The sequence below is a fragment of the Anser anser genome (assembly GCF_964211835.1).
Source record: "Anser anser genome assembly, chromosome: 5".
NCBI lineage: Eukaryota > Metazoa > Chordata > Aves > Anseriformes > Anatidae > Anser > Anser anser.
In genome coordinates this window covers 57,767,132-57,781,153 of record NC_139725.1, presented here as the reverse complement: position 1 = coordinate 57,781,153, position 14,022 = coordinate 57,767,132, and the positions used below count along the sequence as shown (strand labels likewise).

The 14,022-nt window shown below is 47.4% G+C and overlaps 1 protein-coding gene across 12 annotated transcripts in view; it reads right to left on the bottom strand.

Annotated features, from left to right (window-relative positions):
- INF2 (inverted formin 2) overlaps positions 1-14,022 on the bottom strand; it is a 40,399-nt gene that overhangs the window by 14,486 nt on the left and 11,891 nt on the right. For all 12 annotated transcript variants that reach the window (XM_083838610.1, XM_083838614.1, XM_083838615.1 and 9 more), the window contains 11 exons: positions 8,266-8,674; positions 6,775-6,890; positions 6,083-6,242; positions 5,460-5,493; positions 4,289-4,430; positions 4,032-4,173; positions 2,567-3,526; positions 1,536-1,681; positions 1,390-1,451; positions 644-746; positions 473-558 (listed from right to left, as the gene is read on the bottom strand). In XM_083838610.1, coding sequence (XP_083694736.1) covers positions 473-558; positions 644-746; positions 1,390-1,451; positions 1,536-1,681; positions 2,567-3,526; positions 4,032-4,173; positions 4,289-4,430; positions 5,460-5,493; positions 6,083-6,242; positions 6,775-6,890; positions 8,266-8,662 — 2,348 coding nt within the window. In that variant the 5' untranslated portion in view covers positions 8,663-8,674. The remainder of the gene's footprint in view (positions 1-472; positions 559-643; positions 747-1,389; positions 1,452-1,535; positions 1,682-2,566; positions 3,527-4,031; positions 4,174-4,288; positions 4,431-5,459; positions 5,494-6,082; positions 6,243-6,774; positions 6,891-8,265; positions 8,675-14,022) is intronic.

The following is a 14,022-nucleotide window of genomic DNA, read 5'->3' as shown; positions in this document are numbered from 1 at the left end:
AGTCTGGCGACCCCGCAGCACTGCTGTCAACCACATCCACACCAAACCAGTGCCTGCAGAAGGTGGTGGAGGGCTGCCATTCTCCACTGGGGACCTGTCCTTGACCACATGGGGATGTAGTTTCTGCTGACACACTGACATCAGCAATGGGAAGACTGACCATGGTGTGAGATCTGGGTTGTCCCTTCTTGGCATTGTATTGGGCTTCCCAAGTGCCCTTCAGTAAGCTATATGGCCTCCTTGGGCAGCTCTGACCCTGGGTCTGGTCCAAATTCTGCTGCTTCAGAGGGAGAAGAGGTGCTGATGCAGTGACAACCTTTCATCCAAGGTAAGGGGGAAGGGATGGCTAAGGTAGAAAGGGGGATCCATCAGCTATATCCATTAATATCTGTCTGTGAGACTCCTACACAGAAACTTCCCACAGATAAACCCAGAAAAATATTGGGCTGAAGTTCATGACGACCATCTTTACCTGGGAATCTGGAGGAGGAGAAGATAAAACTGATCTGCGTTTGCTAGCTTTGATTTCTCTTCTTTGAAGGCCTTCAGGTTTTCTATCTAATGAGAAATAAAGAATCAAAACTGTAGGACTCCACTGCACACTCAGCTCTGTGAATTATGAGTATCGCTTTTCCCTTCTGACCTCATGCTTTTCAGGCAGCAGCTTCAGCAACTGCTTCAGGACCTCAACATCAAACTTTGTCCGGTCCCCGTTCTGGACCATGGCAGCCACCTCTTCGTTGGAGCTGCAGGGAGGAGGAGCAGAGTCAGCAGTCACCCAAAGGCCCTTCTTCCACAATCACGCACTACCGAGGCATGTACCTGTACAAGCAGTCTGTGCTTTCCCTAGTGAGGGCCACAGTAATCCAAAAAGAAAGGTACTTCCCAGTGATTTACTCAGAATTGGGACCTGGAAGATCCAGGTTCAAATCCTTACTATGCCCAAAATTTTGTTTCTGGCCCCAGTCAAATGACTCAAGACCAGAGGTCAATCCTGCAACTCAGACATTGGTTTCTGGGTATGTGACTACCTTAAAAAATTAATTTGTAATTTCTCTTAATTTTCTCTTCCTGCTTTGAGGAAGGGTTTGACCTCCAGAGGTCCACAGCCTAAGTCACCATAACAATCTGTGCCATAACTTTATCTGTAACAAGGAGACACAAATGTCATTTCCAACTTACAGGAATGTTGTATGCAAAAACTCAACTAAACTCCCAAACCCAGTATTTTAAAGAAAGTATATGGCAAAGTGGGAAATGTTCAGATATTTTGGTAACATGGGCCACAAAAACACATTTGCTAAAATAGATTTCTTGAGGACCTTACAAATACTACACAAAACCTGCTCAAAGTTTTGTCAACTGTCATGAAAATTGGCCATATCTTACCATTTAAATTGCTTCAAAAATATGTTCAAATTGAGACTTTTCTTGGAGTCCAAAAATGTGATCTTCATTAAAGAAAAAGAAGATATCTCGTATTAGGTGAGCTGTCTGCAGTGATCTTTACTCGAAAGAATGAGTGACCCCCTCACCTCCTTCGGTTCTGCCTTCACTGGTGCAGCCGTTTTCTCCTTGGGGGTCGGCTGTGGAAAGCAAAACAGCTGCTCTATGCTTGTGTAATTGGGCTCTATAGTTTCCTCGCTGCTGCTGCTGACTGAAGCCCACATCGAGTGACTTTCTGAAAAAAAAAAAACCCACAAGGTATTCAGACTGGCTACAGAGACAGCTGAGAGCTTCGGGCTTTTGGGGCAATCCAAGTTGCTAGATGGGAAACTCCTCAGAAGGTGAATGAAACAAGAGAGACATATTTTTGGTTCTCTTATCATCTCCTTGCGTTAATGCTGGCTATAGGCCTACTTGAATTAACCCCCACTGCACTTTCTTAAACATCTTTTATTTTTTCCAAAAAAAAAATCACCTGAACTTGGCCGTAGAAATCTTTACTGAAATAATCTCAACAATTAAGTGCCCTTGTGATCAAAACCGTGCCTTATTTAGACTTCACCTATGCCAACTTCCATGCAGCAGATGGCTTGCTTGTCTAGGCCAAAACTGACCTCACCTGTCCTTGCTGCTTCTCACATTTCATGCTCCGTTTTGGATCCACTAGGAGAGGGAAATGTGACCCAAAAATCAAGAAACAAGTCAATATTTCTCATGCCTCTCCAACTGTTTCAATGTCCTTCTTGAACTGTGAACTGATCTTGACCTGCACTCTTACTTATGACTTTTATATACCCAGATCAGGGCCTGTTGAGAATTCAAGCCTAAGGCATGCCAAGGTGTATTAGAGGAATCTTCTCATCCTCCCCCCTTCTTTTAATTTCAAATGATTTTATTTATAAACAAGCTATTCAAAACTACTGATTTAGTTGGAATGGTTTTTATATATTAGTGGCTTCATCCTGATTTTATTTATTTAAGCTCTGAAGGTCAGATGCAATGGAAATCAGGGAAGTTCTGTATCTAAATAGAGTCAACCAGATCTGACAACCTCAGAAACAGTGGGTTTTCCCCTGGGTCACCCATAAAGCAGCAGCGGCTCTATGCCAGAAGCACCTACCTCTCACCACGTTGGAGGGCAGCTTCTGCCAGTTCAGCTTCTTCATCCTCAACGTTGGCGTCTTCACCGTCTTGCGGGGAGGCCTGGCCGAGCCGAGAGGGCAGCCGAACTGGGAGGCCACAACGGCTTCTATGTGATCTCCTGCCATGCCGGGCAGGAGGGGTGGTGGCGGAGGGATGCCCCCCATGCCAGGCAATGGTGGTGGAGGAGGAGGGACGCCCCCCATGCCGGGCAATGGGGGTGGAGGAGGGATGCCCCCCATACCAGGCAATGGTGGAGGAGGAGGGATGCCCCCCATGCCGGGCAGTGGTGGTGGAGGAGGAGGGATGCCCCCCATACCAGGCAATGGGGGTGGTGGAGGGATGCCCCCCATGCCGGGCAATGGGGGTGGTGGTGGAGGGATGCCCCCCCAACCAGGCAATGGGGGTGGAGGGGGAGGGATGCCCCCTATGACAGGCAATGGAGGTGGAGGGGGAGGGATGCCCCCCCAACCAGGCAATGGAGGTGGAGGGGGAGGGATGCCCCCCATGCCGGACATTGGAGGAGGAGGGATGCCAGGGAGTGGAGGGGCTGGAGGCGTATTCATCATGGGGGACGTGGGGGGCACAGCTGCCATGCCAGAGGGCAGGGGTGGAGGTGGTGGGGGTGGAGGTGGCGGGGCAGGAGCAACGTTGGGTGGTAGGTTAGATGTCTGTGGTAAAGCGGAGCAAGCTGAGAGCTGGCAGGACGAGATCTTCTCTTCATTGGCAGGTGGCCCTGAGGGAGATGCTGGTGCCTTGGAGGGGTTTGCTGATCCCACCAGGCTCTGAACTGCACTTGCACATGGTTCTCGTTCTACTTCGGTACGGATGCCTCCATTCGCGTTCCCAGAAAGACGGTTTTCAGCTCTCTTTTGCTTGTTTGGATGTTTCTTGATAGATAACAGCCTCTCAATGACTTCTTCCACTGTGTTTCCTTGGACTAGAGAAATGGGTCAGGGTCAGAGAAGGGGATGGGGCCCAATGGGTTATTCATGATATTCAGCTCCCACAGTTAACAGACTTGGAGCTACAAAGCCCACTCCCTTGAGTCACTTTACCCAACTGCACTTTTAACTTCCAGGCAATTTCCTTCCCATGGTTCTGGCCCATACACACCGCTTTGAGCATGCCTGCCAGCAAGGCTTGCCAGCATCAGTGTCAGGATGACAACAAAAACAGATTCCCACTGACTCCCACGACCCAAAACTTAATGCAACACCAGGACTTAACCGTCAGCAAGATGATGGCACCCAAGCCCACTGCTAAACATGGCCAGCTCTCGCTGGCATCTGCATGGCTGGGGCGCCACATTATGACTTGACCCTATGCAGCAGGTGTAGTTTTGTCCCTGCTTCCTTTGCAGGGAAGGACTTCTGTGGGCACTGGGTGGGATGAGGGAAAAAAAGACTGACTACGAGGCTAGGCTGTATGTACGTCTTTCTTACTGTCATTTGCGAGCAAAAGGGCTCTGTTCACTACTGCATCCAAGGACTCCCACAGCAGGAGGCTGGAGTGATGAGACGGCTCCAAGTGGAGCAAGCTCTGGAGAATGGACAGCAGCTGGATGGAGACTGGAGAGCGGCTCACCTGGAAGACAGAGCAGCTTTCCATCACAGCAAGGCTATGAACCAGGCTGGTTCCAAGCAAAGTTTGTTAACGCTGCCATTGCATGGCTGTGCAACCCACATGAGGGCCTACTTACTTTATTGAAGAGAGATGAAAAGACCTCATGGTGATCATTCATGTTTATCCCATCACATATCTTTAATAATTCCTCATCATCTTCTACCTTGAACTCCTCAAACGTATCACACTGGATAAGCAGATCCTCCTCCTCTATGTCTCTGCAATATTACAGCATTCATTTTCACTGGAGAGCTCCTCACTGATTTTCAGATAATTATCTTTGCTTAAATGGCTTTTATCTCTGGCTCTCTCACTCAGCCAGTTCACGCTGAAAAGTACCCAACTCTACCTTATTGATAAAGGATCAAAAGCCACCAGTGTATCCTCTCTTGAACTGGATGTATCTCTTTCTCCAGACAACATGTGGAAATGAATAGGACTTTTCATGGCATAATCCGGCCCAGCACATGGTTTGTATGGACTTCTCCTTGGAGCTTTAACAACAGAGTGGCATTTCCACCTTTTTGAAAGTGGGCTGCCACCTTCTTTTATTTTTTAAAGTCAAGACAAACTGAAAATATTCCAGTGATACTTCTGTTGGAAAAACTTCCTTCTATGCTGCTCAAAACTTGATTTAAAAAAAAAAAAACACAAACAAAACACCCTAAAGACAAATTTTTCAGCACTCCTGAGAGACTCAGTGCGGGAGCTCTACTCTTGCTAGTTGGCAGTATTGACAGGTCTTCTCTTCCCTCACTTTTAAGGATTTGGATGCAGCAATTCCAGTTACATGGATAACTGCAACTCATATATAAGCATTCTAGGATTTATCCTGGGTGCTTCTGACAGAACATCAATTTAAAATTAAGAAACTGTGAAGACAGGTATTTCCAAATATACATCAGAAAAGTGTTTTAGCAGGATGCTCTGCGACAAACACCATCAGTGAGAGGGGTTTGAATACAGCAACTGCTCAGTGAGCCCACGGCATCACTTCAGGTTCAGTCTGAAATGCAGCCCTGAGCTGTGATCCATCTGTACCCAGAGCCTCTGTCAATGCCACCTGGAACAGCAGTCCCCACGACGCTGTGGTTGATGAAGAGCTTTAACACTGGCCTAATGTCTCTGTTCCCACGTAATGGATGCACACCAGTGTGGTCCACTCCACCCGGGTACGCTTCACAGTTAACATAGCTATGTTACTGTAAAGCTCATTTGTAAAAGAAAATTTAAGCAGTGATCCTTACCTTAGCTTGTCTAAAATATCCAACAGCTGAAGCCCTGGGAGAACAAAAAATACATATATATTAGCATTATGACCTACTTGGCACTGATCTATTATGAACTTTATATAACTTTATTCTCATAAGCACTTTCTGCAGTGATAAAAAGTGAAAATATCTTCAGATGGATCTGTCAAAGCAGGTAGGTTCATTCAACAAATGAAGAGGCCTGCAGCACACACGTCTGCAGCTGAGCGAGCCAGAGTTACAGAGGGACACAGGCACTTCTGGGACACAGTTATCTCACTCTAAATCAAATGTCTAAAGTAAGTCAGATGAACTGTGTGGTCCAACGTCCCTTTCTCTCCACATAGGGACATGGAGCTTAGGCTCACCAGCTCAGATGTGCACACTTTATGAGCTATGGAAGAACAGGAAAGTTAAATAAATCTGACTAAAGAAAGGTTGCTGAAGGGAAGAGAGAATAGACAGGCAAAAAAGAAAAGTCTGGCTTTAATATTTGCAGTTTTCCTTCCCAGCCCTCTTTAATCACCTTATGGATCACCTGAAAATAAAGCCATAAAACTGCCCTGTGCTTAGCAACTATTTTTTTTTCTGGAAAAACTTGGCGCAACAAATATCCTTACCTATGAACTCATTTCGTATTTGTGTTCTTGTTCTTAGGTCTTCTTTCCCCAGTATGATGGCATTGATAGCACTCAGCAGTGTCACCATGTACGGCACATTATCCGTGTTGGAGAGCTCATTCATTATGACACTGAATCGATACTGCTGGTTCTTCACACTCTGTTAATAACACAAGCAACATTTCTGCTCAGACAGTTCAGAAACGTCCGTCTCTTTAATGTAGGCTCTCAAATAGAATTAGCATCTTAAAACCTCTCTCAACTTACACTGCTGAGTACAAGACAGGAAGATATAGGTAAAAGCAGCACTCCCATCACTGAGCAGGGTAAGGTCAGAGAAGGAAGTCTGTGAAACTCCTCCTGCATCCTGTTATGCTTTTTGCTCACTGGACTTGCGGCCAGTGAAACTGATGGATGTGGCACTATCTAATTGCTAATCTGGTAGTGCTTTTTTTGTGCTGAAAAAGAGCTTTGTGTTGGAAGTCATCTGCCCAGAGAGAAGTCACAGAGAAGCCCTGTGGTCTTCTGGGGATCAGGCCAAAATTCCTCCAGATTTCACCTCATGAATCCCTGCCTCTCTTACCAAAATGATGCAAAATGACGTTCATTCCCAGCCCTTTTCTGCGGTACATGGATCTGCCTGCATGGGTCAGAGCAGAGCAGAGTACCTCCTGCTGCAGCTCAAGACTTGCCTTGTAATGGTCCAGGGCATCCAAAGCCAAAGTGTGGCCATCTGATGAGTAAATGCACAGTGCAGCCAGGAGCTCAAATACTTGCTTTTTCACCATGACGTTAGTTGTGTCAAGTGCTGGAGGAAAAAAAAAAAACAACCACAAAACAAAAAAAGCTTTATAATAGCATGGTAGTATTCTGAATCTCACTGTCTTCTGCTACGTGGCTTGTGGCCAGTGGTAGAAAAAAGACTGAAGGAACACAGCCAATAGATGGAAGATAGGAAGAAAAATATCCCAATTTACAGATGTCTGATCTCAATAGCAGTATGTAGTAGTAACCTCTAGCTGGAACAGTAAATGCTAATTCAAGTACCCTATTGTCATTTTGGTGTTCCTTGTAGCTGTTCACTTCCTCCAAGTGCCAGTGGAAGTGCTAAAACAGCAGCCAAGATCTCAGCACTTGCAGTCACACATTTTATTTCCAATTTTCAGTTATGGGTGTTTTCTAGAACAGTAGATGAACCATTTTCCCCAATTAATGAGTCTTATCTTTAGTGCAGAAGCGCCCAATCTGCATATCAAATAAACCAATTGTTCTCACCAGTCCTCTTGTATTCCCCTTTCTTCCTTTACTCTCTCTCTGTGAGTCCTGGGAGCTGGGAGGGAGTGGATTAGATTATTTTATTTTCCTTTGTAGTGCACAAAGATGCTAGACTGCTGAAAAGCCCAGGGTGTCCCCCTGCCTTGCACAGTACAAAAATGCCAGTTCTGTATTTCACATTGGTTAAGAAAATACAGGGCTGAGGGAAAGAAAGAGGACTTTAAAACTGTAGAGGGGAGCAAGCCAGCTTTCAGATTAAATGCATTTGGAAGAGCTATTAATAAAGGTTTCCAGACGCAGCTGTGATCTCAGCTCCGCGGAGCAGCACAGAAGTTATCTTCCCAGCCCCACCATCATTAAGTGCTCTATAAGCAAGTCCTAGGAGATGCCCCGATGAGTTTCTGACCTAACGACGAGCCAAGTGAATGGCAGGAGAAAGCAAGTGGTGTTATCTGACACTTCCTAGAAGGAAAAGACTAAGCAGCACGGAGAATGGGCTTTCTGAGTCTAAACCATTCCACCCTCCCTCCTCTCTACAAGCTACAAGTCTCCAAGCCCTTTTTATGGCTCTCCTACTCTTGGGCTTCGCAAAGACTAAAATAGCAAATGTCTGCTGAGAAGCTGGGTTGTGGACTTCTCATGCCCATGTACAGCTAAGGCAGAGTTTATCCCCACCTTTTAATGCACTATGAGGACATTGGTGTGGAAACGAGCCCAGCTAAATGACATTGATTGGCAATGGTAATGTCACTTCAGAGCAGTCTTATTTTAAAGAGGAAAACGATCTCTTTCACTCATCAGATGCAATCAACAACTGCCAAGAAGCCTGGCGCAGGACAGGAGGACAAGCACCAGCAAAGCCCCTCCACACTGCGTGTGATGGGTGAAGCAGGAAGACGTTTCCCCACCTTGGAAGAGTTTTCTGACGTAGCCCTCATTGCTCACGATGTACTCAATGCCTTTGTGGGAGTTCATGACCGCTCGCACACAGTTAATGCAGGTGAGCTGAAGCAAAGCGTCGGAAATCCTGGCCACCCCTCTCCCAGACAGCCTGTCCAGGGCCTCCAGGAGGAGGTCCAGCCCACACAGCTCCAGGAACTGGACCATCCAAGCATCGTCGCTGTTCTCCAGCCGCTTCTTCAGCCCGGAGTAGTTCACCACTGACGGCATTTGCAGGAGACGGATGCACAGCTCCGGCTCTGCATTTTCCAGGTTGGCCTCTGACTGGTCGGTCTCCTGGGGCCCGAGTTTCTCCTTCAGGGCAGCCCATTTCTTGTGGGCACCTTCCTTTTTGATTGACATCATGAACAGCTTGTCCTGAAAGGGAAAGAAAAGACAAAGTGAGAGGTTTATTTAGACTGCCCACCACTCTCTGGCAGCCCTGTTTTTTCTCCTAGGGCTCAGGACATTAAGCATAGCCACAGAAGGTCCTGCTCCTTGACCAGCTCTCCAGCATGCCAGGCACACACTGGAACCAGTCCTCTGTTGAAGAAACTAAATATATCCCCTCCTTAAAAACACACATTACTTTCAGGCCCTGAAAACTCTGTAAAGAGACTCTTAGCACATCTAAGCCAGCAAATACAGCTTTAAAAGTAGCCAATTTACACCAGTCAATAGCTACTACCTATTTTCATGCAGTGAAAGGATAAGGTTGGAAGTGGCATTATCAGCTCTGAACTCCTTATGTCCATTAAACCACTTAAAAATCTCACTGCAGTGGAAAGACTGCAGTTTCTAAGTATTTGTAATGGGATGTAGAAGCCATTTTGAGCATATCCTGCTCATAACAGCATCCGATTACCCTGTTATTTTTTGCTTTTGTTTCTTTTGAATGATGCAGAGGTTCATTTTATAGCACTCACTTAATCTCTTCCTGTCTGTTGTAAGAGCAAATATGTTTGCAAAATGTGGTGCTTGTGTGTGATAATGTGCGAGCCCAACAGGTTGCACGCAGAGGGACTGCAGCAGGAGGCTATTAAAACAGCAGCGTATCTTTTAGGAGATATGGCACATCTTTTCAAGGTCCATCTCCTGTGGTCTGTCTCAGCCACGCCGTTAGCAGCAAGGAGGGTGAGGAGCTGATTCAGCACAGAGAACTACCAAAGCCAAGCCAAATGAACCCTTGATGCCCAACTTTATGTTTGAGGCAGGATCCTCATTTTTCAGATATGCAATGATTTTCGTTAGTTATACAATGAGTGCAATCGTTTTAAGGATCAATTGCTCCCAGAGAGAACCCACAGAAAGAGGACAAACCTGGGGCTAGCCTCTGTGCCCTGAAGCCAGCCATCAACACTACCTCCTCCCTTTGCCATGTCATCAGCATCTCTGCTGATGGGCTGCTGAGCCTGCACGGAGATCAAAATAACCTGGTGGCTGTTTGGCCCCCCAAACCCAGCACCTGGTGGATTGAAAGGATGATAGGAAAATCTTGCCTTCCATCACCAACTCCAGCACAAGGGCTTCTAGCCTTCCTGCCAAACAGTTTGCTTACTAATTTGCAGTAGGCATTGAGGGCATGATATTATGGGCCTAAACCCGCCTTTGGGATGGATACCAAGCGTGGTGGGATGGGATATTGAAGGTATCTCAAACAGTTCCCCCAGGGCAAGGTGAGGGGTGGGACTTTTTGGCAGGGGCACTCAAATCACAGCATTAAAAGCTGTGTTGAGTAAGGGTCAGAGGGGTGATAGTTAGCTGTGTATGGTCACAGAAAATCCTAACAACCTTCTAAAGAGCTCTGGAGAAACCCTTTTGCAGAGGGGAAAGAAGTTCTTGGCCAAGTGCCCAGCTGGTGATGGTCATGATCGAAAAACGTGAAGTTGCAAATATACCCTCTGAGAACACACTGTACAGCTAAGAAGTAATAAAAAGGGCCATAAAACAAAAACAAACAAACAAAAACCTTCCTGCCAAAGTATAGGCTAGAGTTTCTAAGATTTGTCATCAGTGCCTGCAACTCGGAACCTACTCTTGGCAAAAGTCTCACTGGAGTTAGTCACCCCCAGCTGCTCCTCTGTGCCCGAGCTCAGGAATTTGAGCTGGGCACAATGCACAGACCAGAAATCCTCCCTGCCCAGAAGGAGGGAAGCAAAAGTGTCCAGCCCCATGGTCACAGCCCGGGCTTTGCGGCAGCATCCCACACCTCTGGCCACAGCAGAGCTATGGTCCCATGCTGCAGAGGTGCTCCTAAGGAGTTGTGGTCAAACCCTGCCCTGTGTTTTGCATCGAGCCCAGGGGTCTTCTTCCAGTGTCTGCTGGCCAAGGCTGGACCTGAGGAGCATCCGCACAGGGTGCAGCACAGCTCATCCTGCCCACAACCCTCCTTCAGAGGGTTCCCCCAAATCCCAGATCCCTTGGCCTCCTGCTGACACAGGTAACTGGAAGTCCTGGAGGTTTTTATTCCTGTGCAGGGAGTTAGCGCAAAACCAAGCACTGACACCAGGGGCTGAGCCCACGCTTTTGGCACCATCACCGCCCTGATGCACTGGCTGGGACCTGTCCCTCCTCCTGGCTCTCCTGGAGCCCAGGCCCTTTGCTCTCCCTGAAGTGGAAGTGAGCACCAAGCACAGAAGCCGGTTTCACAGCTGCCCTAAATCCCATGGGGGCACAGAAGAGCCCCCTGAAGCCCCCCGTGGGGGCACAGAGGAGCCCCATGCTCCTGCCCGGTGCTGCTGAACCAAGGGGCTGCAGGAGTGGTTGCCGACTGCAAGCTCCCTCTCTCTTTTGGTGACTTCTCGTTACACTCAGTAAATCACCTTTTTATTTGCATATGACTAAACCTTTCTTATCAAACCAGATAACGTAGCCGGCTGGCTTTTTTCTTCCGGTTGGACAAATACATCTTTATATATAGTATCAGTTAAAGGAAGTCAAAGAGATTATAATAGGATTATTGACCTTAAGCTTAGCTGATTTTTGAAAATTAAGCTAAACCACTGCAATAGGAGACAGGAAATACCGACAGAGCATCCTGTTTACCAGTGGATTTGTTCTAAATTATCCTTTCCTCCCCACCTGCTCCATACAGATGTGAAAAGATGAGAAACAAACCCAGGCAGGTGAATGTCGAAACAGTAATGGCTTGTGTTGGTATGCACTAAGCTGAACAAATTTGGTTGATTAAATATGCTCTCCCACAGGGAGCACACTCTTTTTTGTGGGGAAGAAAAAAAAAAAGACTGCTCATGTATGTAACCACAAAAAGTGAATAAAATAAATAGGAGCTGTACTATATAAATGGAAAGGAAATAAATATGGAGACCGCAGCACAACTCTGCAGATGGTGTGATAAATCTGTTTACAAACAGAGATATGAGTGATATATTATGAATGCAGCATCTTTCCTTGTTTTCCACGAAGCACAGTGTTGCGACGCCGCTCAGCTACATCCTTAAAGGGCTGCTGGTTTCACCTTTTATCTCTGACCACAGGAGCTTATTAGCCGGTAGGTGATCACAGCAGAGTGAGCCAGATAAGAGATTAAAATGGAGAGCATCTATTTGGCTGTGTCGGGGAGGCAATTTAGATTGTGCTGGCTGAGGAAAGGAAAGCCCCCTAACAAAAGAGACAAGGGCTAGACCTGAATACGACGAATACACCTTGCCTCCTGCCTACAGAAGGGCACAAGGAACTTTTTGTTCTGCTGCCGAGGCTGCAGGGGAGGATGCAGTGGTGGAAGCGATGCGCCCAGCCTGCGTCTGACAGTGCTTGCAGCACCCAAGCCCTCCCCAGCTACATCCTGAGCAAAGGTGCTGGGTGCTGCTCCCTCGGACACGTCCTGATGCTGAACCTGTGCTTCCTGCAGCGGGGACAGCCACTGTTCACAACAGCCACTGGGATACATGCAACACCCTCCTGATCTTGCTCCTCATCCTCCGAGGATGGTTAGGCCTGGTGGGGAATGGCACCTGGAGAAATAGGACTGCAAAAATACTCCCAAGCAGCCAAATTTAGAGAGACTCCTTTGTAAAACATAAGGACATGAGAAATGCTCGTCCTCTTGCACCCGGGCACAGCAGCGCTGTGGTTCATGGTGCTGTCTGGATCATTGGGTTTGCAAAGCTGCAATGCTCTCTGCACCCATCCAACCCAGACTTTTAAACTTTCCTTCTCCTTTCTTTTTTGAATCAGATGCTTCCCTGCAGCATCATGTTCCCCTCTTTCCTCGGAGTAAAAGCAGCTCTTAGGGAGATGACATCTGTAGGGGATAAATCAGGGCACGTCAATACTTTCTCCATCCTTTGAAGTTGCAGAGCACAGAGCTGCACAGCACAGCTTTCCGTCTCAATTATTACATGCCTCCAGGGTGACGTGGATCACAGCAAGGACCTGGGAGACGTGAAAAGGGGAATTTCTTTGGGCAGCTCTGTATAACTGGATGAAAAAGAAAGGGACAAAAATTATGGTCAAAGCCACCGATTTTTTGGCAGCAGACCCAGTGTCCATGCTGCTGGACTGAGGGACACAAGGAGGGTCAGCAGCTGCCTGCTGCTCTTCGAGGAGGGTTGAGCCACCCCGACCCCATGTACTGCTTCGTTGCCTTGCAGCCCTTCACTTCTCTCAATGAGGCTGCTGCTGCAAACCCTCGGCCCCTAAGAAAAGCTCTTTTAGGGCTGCTCAGCCCCTCCCTCCCTTCTGTGCCTGTTCCTGGCACTGGGAAGGCTGATCTGCTTGGCTGCCTGCTAATGATAGGTTTTGCTTCTGGGTACTTCCAGTTTTCACTCTGCTGCTGGGAATGTGCAGAGCCTTTGTATTTTGCAACATGTCAGACTGCTCAGTCACTAAAAAGAAACAACATCCTGGGCTTTGCGCTTTCCAAAAACACTTCAGAAAACCTGAAGGGTTCGTTCCTCCTCTCCTCTTGCTTTCATTTCCCCTGTTGTGTTTTCCTGTGCAGTGTCTGAACAGCTCGGTACACTCAGATTAATGAGATCACCCTCCCACACACCCAAACTGGGGGGCAACTCCATTTTAGACACCAATCTGACCCTCGTGTGAGCCCACTGCTGTCGGTAGGAACTGAGGGAGCTCATGTTAAGCATTGTGGTGGCAAACAGACAGAGGCAAGGTTTGCCCAACCCAGCACAGCAAAGCTCAGTGAGACCCAGGCTGGGCACTCCAACCACCCCCTGCTGTTTATGGCAAGAAAAAGACAGAGCGGCCTCAGCTGCCTTCAGATCTATGCATTCTTTATCCGCAGCTGTATCAGAGGCAAGAATGAGTGATTTATGATAAAAATAATGAAGAGGGTTTGGAATAAGTACCCAGTCCTGCTCTGCCCTACTGAAGAAGTTAACGGGCAGGAGTGGGGCCAGCCACACACTGGCTGGAGGTGGCACCACAACTGCAGTGGCTTTTTCCATCAGCAAACACCCAGAGATGGATTTCAGAGCATAGACAAAAAGGACTGGGTCCATACTGGTACAAATGTGTATGTTTTATGCCAGCACAGCTTATTCTTGCACATAGAAAGAGCGTGTTGTACTCATTCACTCTCACCCACCAACATAAGGATGCTGTGTGTCAGTGCAGCCTCTCTCTCCTGGGCAAATTTAAGGTACGATATCGTGTGATATCTCGTACAAGTGGTAAACCTGTCCATTCAGAATGTTTTGGCAGTGGTGGGGTTAAACAAGGATTAACTACACCGGTAAAAATAA